Source organism: Acanthisitta chloris, unplaced genomic scaffold (assembly GCF_000695815.1).
Source record: "Acanthisitta chloris isolate BGI_N310 unplaced genomic scaffold, ASM69581v1 scaffold489, whole genome shotgun sequence".
Lineage (NCBI taxonomy): Eukaryota > Metazoa > Chordata > Aves > Passeriformes > Acanthisittidae > Acanthisitta > Acanthisitta chloris.
The window spans coordinates 1,784-9,262 of record NW_008689541.1 but is presented as its reverse complement, the minus strand read 5'-3'; the positions used below and the strand labels follow the sequence as shown (position 1 = coordinate 9,262).

At 40.0% G+C, this 7,479-nt stretch overlaps 1 protein-coding gene across 3 annotated transcripts in view; it reads right to left on the bottom strand.

Annotated features, from left to right (window-relative positions):
- The window catches only part of MKRN1 (makorin ring finger protein 1), a 13,483-nt gene extending 9,695 nt beyond the window's left edge, over window positions 1-3,788 (bottom strand). For all 3 annotated transcript variants that reach the window (XM_009081422.1, XM_009081423.1, XM_009081424.1), the window contains exon 1: window positions 3,655-3,788. In XM_009081422.1, the coding sequence (XP_009079670.1) occupies window positions 3,655-3,776 (122 nt within the window). In that variant the 5' untranslated portion in view covers window positions 3,777-3,788. The remainder of the gene's footprint in view (window positions 1-3,654) is intronic.
- Window positions 3,789-7,479: the final 3,691 nt, after the last annotated feature.

Sequence of the window (7,479 nt, the reverse complement as noted above, 5' to 3'; positions counted from 1 at the left end):
CTTTCCCTGTGTCTGAACATCTTGCCTCATTCAGATTTTACACTGAATTTTAGTACTTATTTCCAACACCTCTTTCAACTTACTGTGGAAAATGATGCTCAGGACACTTTGCTCCCTACCACTCAAAATCTGTCTTCCAGCAACTAGTAGACTACATGGGGAAAATAAATTAGAAGTGTACCTTTGAAGTCTTAGATATCTGCCGACTAATTTCAAGGACAACAGGAGAGCATCTTTTGAGATCATACAAGTTTTAAGCAACAGCAATTCATTTACCCTTGTATCAGATTGAAGACAACAGTGTCACAGTTCTTGCATATTGAAGAGATGCTCACAACCAAATGTCAGCTTTGAAATCCTAAGGAAGCTATGAAGTACAGATTTGAAAGTCAAGTCTTTGGACCTCTAGATCAGTGGCCTCCAAAGTGTGTGCACCCTAATGAGGCACCCAAGACAACCCACTGCAGTGAAGGAAAAAAATAGCAGAACTTAAAACCTTAAAAAAATAAAAATCACTAATTAACATACAGATTGCTGCCAGTGTCCTTACTCAGTCAGCATGTCAGAGGGTGCTGTGCATAGGACTTCAACACAAGGACAGGGAACTGTTGTGGCTTCCTCTAGACTTGCTCCAAAGTTGCTAAGAGGACTGGAGCACCTCCCCTATGAGCACATATGAGGGAGTTGGGGCTGTTTAGCCTGGAGAAGAGAAGACTGTGTGGAGACCTCAGAGCACCTTCCAGGATCTGAAGGGACTCCAGGGAAGCTGCAGAGGGACTCTGTGTTAGGAGCTACACTGTAAAACCAATGCCAACCTAATCAGCCCTGACAAAAACTTGGCTGAGGTTGTGGGGGAGCATATGGATTTACATCCAGTATTATTAACAAACAACTTTGCCTTCAGTGTACACTGTGCCTGACATATCAGCTAGTGACAGAATGAAGCCATCTCACTTAGCAAGACACCGAAAGCCTAAGCATTCAGAACGTGAAGACAAACCTCTACAATTTGTTTAAGGATGTTTCAAGTCATGTGTTGCAGAACTTCAAGTCATGAAGTTGCAGAACTTCACAGTAAGTGCTCAGAAGCCTCTTTTGAGGCTTGTTACACAACAGTGAAAGACAAAAAGCCACACATCATTTGGCCACTTGTTCTCTCTGCTGTAGTAAAAATGACTGAAACAACACATGGAAAACAATATGGTGACAAAGTAAAACATATTCCTTTGTCATCAAATGCTGTTGGGAAACGCACAAAAAACACAGCTAAAGACTTGAAGAAACAAGTATTATAACAAGCTTTGCAGTGTGGGAAGTTTGCTGGACAGCAGAAGGAAGGCACAGATGTTTCTCAGCTGTCTCAGTTTACAATATCTGTTAAGATTCTGTTTCAGTAAAGAAATACACAAAGAACTACTTTTTCTGAGACACCAAAGAAGAGAAACATTCTCAACAAATTACTTCTTTATTAAAGACAAAAAGATGTACTGGGAGAGATATATTCTCAACAGCAAACAACTTCTTTAATAAAATCAATGTTTCGTGGAAAACCAGTGCACGTACAACCACTGAAGGAGCAGCTGCTCTGACCAGAATAAAAGATTCCAGGGTGAGATTAGAGATAGCACCACACCAGAAATTCACTCATCGCACCTTTTGTAGGCAAGATATTGTAATAACTGTTGTAATAGTTGATAAAGACAGAGCCAGAAGCACCAAAGTGCTACTGAATGCCATCAATATAGTTAATTTGGTAAGAACAAGACCTTTAAATACTCAAATCTTTAGAAGACTTAGTTATGAGACGGAGAGTCACCATGAAAATCTTCCCTACCATGCAGATGTTTGCTGACTGCCCTATGGTAAAGCACTTTAAAAGTGATAAATTATGCATTTTTATTTCACAAAGAGACAAGTAGTTCAAATTTAGTGGCCTTTGCCATGGTGACAAGTCACTGTCAGCAGTGTGCTGCCTAGTAGATATTACATAAATAACCCCAGACACACTCAAATTGTCCCTGCAAGGTAAAGGTGTTCTAAGAACAGTTAACTGCTTTTGAAAGCAACTTGTGGCATGAAGACATAATTTGGGAAACAGCTATTCTGAAACATTCCCACCATTATGCGATTCCATTGCCAAAAAAGATGCAAGTGTGTCAACTATACAAGACTTTCACATCTTGTGCACTTAAAAAGCCTCAAAACAGAAATCTGTAACATGTTAAAAAAATCTTCCAGACTAAGAGCTTCAAGTGCATTTTGGACCCATGTGCTAAAAATATAAAAATGCAACACCTTCCAGTTAATGTGCAAGAACAGCTGATTGACATCAGGGAAGGCAGAAATTTACTAGCTAAATTTATCACACATTAAGTGCAGCCAACAATACACTTCTTCCTTTTGGATCTGTGTATCTTTGTGAAAGATCTTCAGCTATGACAGCTATTGACACTGAGGTCTAAAATAAACTCAACTTAGAATGAGACCTGCAAATAACTGCAGCACAAAATGTTAAACTAAGATTTTAACACGTAATGAAGCCCATTCAATCACCATTACTGTCAGTGAAAAAATGTTATTAATCATAAGGCTCCTAGTGACAGCAACAATCCTTTTGGGCTATTAATAAAACATTTATTAAAGATTTCACTTTTAAAACATACTTTTTAAAATTCTGATTCTTGTGTATGTTTTATAATGTACATAACAATAGTACAATAGTAGATACATATAAACAATACAAAAATATGTATTTTGGTGGGAGTTCAAAAATTCTTCACTGATGTGGTACATGATCCAGAATTTGGAGACCACTGATCTGCATGATCACGAAGGCAACAACGGCAAATAGAAGGCTACAGAGAGACTTTTTTCCTTATCTTTCTTATACATCGTAACCATGTATTAAAAAATGAAAGTAAAGCTAACTGAACTACCATATAAAATCATGATGCAAATATTTAATCAAGTTTACAGCTGTAATAAAATGGAATTTAAAACTTCATATAAATTTTAATAAAACAAACTTAATAAAATGATACAAACATCCCTAAGCCTTGCAAAGCAAGGCTCTACTAGGTAAAGCTCCAATTGCAAAGCAACAGTTTCTTTTCTTCACACTTTCTCCTTTTTAATAATTTCAGGGGTACAGGTTAGGTTCATACTATGTTTTCATAACGTAAGGCTATTTTGTACAGGCAACATTTTAGAACTGACATCACTACACTCCAGTTACTTTCCCAAAACGGCAGTTCAAGTGTCAGAGTATCAATTCTTCAAGAGACACACAACCAGTAAAAAAAGAAACATTCTTTCCTGTTCAGGCTTTATGATCACTTAACACATGTAACAAAGTTTCATCCATTCAGCTAATCTGAATGTAGTCTCAGATTACAATTAATCTACCCATGTTATTAATAAACAAATCAGAAAACCCCATGCCCTCACAACTATCAGTTTTGCCAGAGCCAGTTCTCACCTTGCTTTTGCACATTTACTGCCATCAGCAAAGCAAATACTGGTATTGAGCAAGAGAAGACAGTTTGTGAGAAGTTATTTCTTTAACTGCCTTTTAAGATGTACTGTCCTTCTGGGAGCTCTCTGCTCAGGGACTCCAAGGGATCCCTCTGCAGGGTGGCCAAGGGCACTCCTTACCTGCAGTGATCTCCGTAAGCACAGCACCCGCGCTGGTAGTACCTGCACACCATGGCAGACTGACTCGTGCAGAGGTCGTGCGAGTAGCGACAGTTGTCTCCTTCCTTGCAGACTCCATGCATGAAGTACCTGTAAGACAGAATGTTACTGAGAATTACTGAGGTTGCAAACAAAGTATTTGGATGACAATTTGTTCTATAAATTGAGGAATGCTGAATTAGAACAGCACTAATGACACATGGGACCGGTATAAACATAAGAACCTCTGAGAAAAGATGAAGTCTCAGCTATTTCAGTGAAATGCACTGCAGAGTTAGGGACCTGTGCTCACAAAAGCCTGAAAATCTGTAAGGCAAACGTTGTCCTGGGCCGTGACAGTCAGCAGAGTCGTTGTGTTGGTGCACAAGGAATCTACCGATTTAAAACAAAATCTAATAGCAAAGGAAAAGAAAAATCTAAACCTATGTAAGAACTGAATCCCTAATCATGTTTACCAACACCTCAGTTTAGAAAGAGAAGCACTGGCCTCCCCCAGGTATCAAGTAAGCTGCAAACTCTGAACTCATTCGAAATATGAAGAAGACCTAGTAAACAAGAAAATTTGTGAGGATTTAGGTCTCATGCAAAACACCACTTGAGGGAAGAATGAGAAGCAGATTCTACCCCTCTAAGGCCGTGTTGCTGCTGAAAGGGGCAGTCCTGCCCTTCTCCAGTTCCACCACTGTGCACAAGCAGCAGCTCCTCCCCCCGGCTCACTGCGCAGCCACAGGAGGGACAGAGGGATCACCTTTCAGCAACCCAAACGAAGATTACAACAGCTCTTCGCAAAACAGTACATTCAAGTTGATATTCCTGAAACGTGACAAATTGCTGAACTGCATGTACTTCTGCATAGCTACTCAGTCTACTCTATCTTTAAGAGGTCAGAAAAATCCAAGTGAAGAACTCACCCAATGGCATAAGCAGAGCCTCATCTGCATCCAGTATTAGGGAAATATTAAAACCCAAGATTGAGTCTTAAGAGAGCTGATAATACCAGTGGTATAGTCAACGTACTACGAAAAAAAACTAAATTGGTTTCACAAACCACTTGCCATCAGGCTGCAATTCACAGTCCAGCATAACAGCCCCACACGCACTACTTCACCAGCACTCTCCACTGCGACCACAAAAAAACCCACCAGAAACGCAGTTACCCACAAACCCACCCACCTCCAAAGCAGTAAAAACACCTCATCCACTCAGGAACTAGAGGGACCAGAATATAACTGGAATTTCTGGCTTGCTTTTAAGAAATGAGAGCCACACCAACAGGGGGAAAAAAAAAAAAAGAAATTCAGGTTGTCTGGAATTTGTTCTTTAACAACTGTTACCTCCACCCTTTGCTTATCTGCACACAATGGTGCCACCCCATGCGCTTAGGCAACTCTGGGCTGACTCAGCCCAGGGAAGGGCTGCAGGTGCAGCCTGGCATTCCTTTTGCTGCCCCCGTGGTGCTTTTGACTCTAGGAGAGATCACTGCCCAGCCACACTGCTCCTCAAGCCACCAAAGTACTGGGACACCAGCACGGCTGAAGTAAGTGACTAAGATAAAGGCACAACCCTCGACTGAGGACTTCTGTTAGAAACCACTCAGTTAACATAACTCATCCAAAATACATAAGCCCCAAAATTTAGATTCTCCCACTGCTCGTCAGACAGAGGAAACTGAGATCCAAGTCGCTTTGCCTCTTTCCCAGTTTATGTTAGAAAACCCTCTGCAAATACAGATTCTGTATAACTCTGAAAATTGTCACAATTCAGGATATTAAAATGGTGGCTATAAAGGGGAACAAAACGCAAACCACTCCCAAGCTCAATTTAGTTCACACATCACTTTCAAAGGTCTTCAATGCTACACAGCAAACTCGGCATCGTTTGCACAAGTAGGCTGGAGTGGGAGAGGAGAAAAAACGTGTTTCTCTAAGGATTACACCAACTTCCTCCACACCTCTCCCCCTCACCAAGGGGTAAGGTTTTTACTTTAAGGTCACAAAGAATCTAACATTTTACATACCAAATTGCAGCATTTGGCTAAAAGATATTTTGGTCACATTGAAAAATAAACAGTGCACTATTTCTGGTGAAAGGTAACAAAATGTATATGGGAAAGCATCTTTACACACACAGAATATTCTATGTAACCCCACACAACAGCCATACCAACCTCTTCATTCTGGTTCTAGGAAAAAAAGTATCCTCAAAACCAAGAAATATATGAGTTATCTGCCTGGCTCAGTAACACACAAAAGGATATCTGAAACTTGAATTTGGTCAAATACTCAGATAACACATGTAATTTCATCTGAAAAAGTAAAACTAGATCAAGACAAGTGTATAACTAGATTCTCTGAGTCCCTGTGATGCTGCCATCCAAAAAGCACTTATTCTGGGAGCAGAGCTCTCCATTTTTCCTGCTCAAATACACAAGCACAAACTTGGTTAAAATGCATGGGGAATCAGATCAGAAAACTTGTCAGGGCCCAAGCCCAGATCATCTCCACAGTTCAGTTCATTGCAGGACTGCACAGAACACAAGTGACACCAACACACGGAACAACCACCCAGAATTAGTAACTGCCTGCACTGGCACTTTATCACTGAAGAAGTTTCAACACATGTCTAGTTATGAATGCATTGATCAAAATAGCACATCCTGATTTTCATGGGGTACTTATCAATAAGCAATGGTTCTTTCTATATCTGTGATGCTTGCAATGGGCTTCTTTACTCAGATGTGGTTCGTTCTTTACTTCAGGTTTCTGCTTTCAGGTACCACGATTTTGCTTACCTAACTAGTGGTTTTGCTAAATTATATGTCACACCCAATAAAAAGAAACATCCTTCAAAAACCAAGACACTGCCATGATTGGCAGACAGGGAACATCAGGGTAATAACCAACTGAAGTCATTAGCTTCTTCAGGTGCCATAGAGAGCCTGAGAATTCCCAGGGAAGAAGGGCACAGGAAGAGGCTAGGCATGGTGTTCTAGCACAGCACGTGGGCGTTCAGCCACATTAGTGGCTGATGAAATTCTGCTCCAGTTAGTAACCCAAAGAAAAAAGAAAGAAAAAAAGTTGGCCTTAACAGCATTTAGCTCCTTGTTCCTTCTTCTTCGTAACCTCCTTCAGCAAGAGGTTATCAGGAGATCCAGAAGAGAGCAGCTGTGAAAGGGGCAATACAGACAGGCTGTTCAGAGGTTTGTGCTGCACACCTTCTCCCTGGTGCTGCACTGAATTAAGGAGAAATACTTTACTGATGCACAATCTTCACATTAAAAGACAGATAAACACCTAGCCTCGGTTCTCAGAATGAACAGCAAAGGTACAAACATATAGACAGTCCTCAAAATATACCAGTTAGTTGCTTTTACTGCTTAAGAGTTTTAGTTGCTAAGGGTTTTATTCCTGTTCAGTTATTAAACAAAGAAGGAAAATGCCATCTATTTACATCTACTTGATGACCTTTAACATCCCGTAACATCTGAAAAACACAAATATCTGGAGTAAAGAATGCCAATCCTTTGGAAAAAATAAAATTAAATGCTGACCATGTAACACTGCTCAGTAAAGCCATGTATCCATCTGAAACTAGAAAGACTGAGAAACTAGGTAAGGACCACCATTCTCTCTCTTATTTCAAAGATATCAGTAAGAAAAAGATCAGAATATTAAATAAAAACTAGTTATGAATTAGTTTTATTCCTCTGCTATTTATCCCAGATTAAAATATAATAAGCTATTACAAAACACAAGAGCCTTGAAAACTCCTAAACCACAGAAGTAA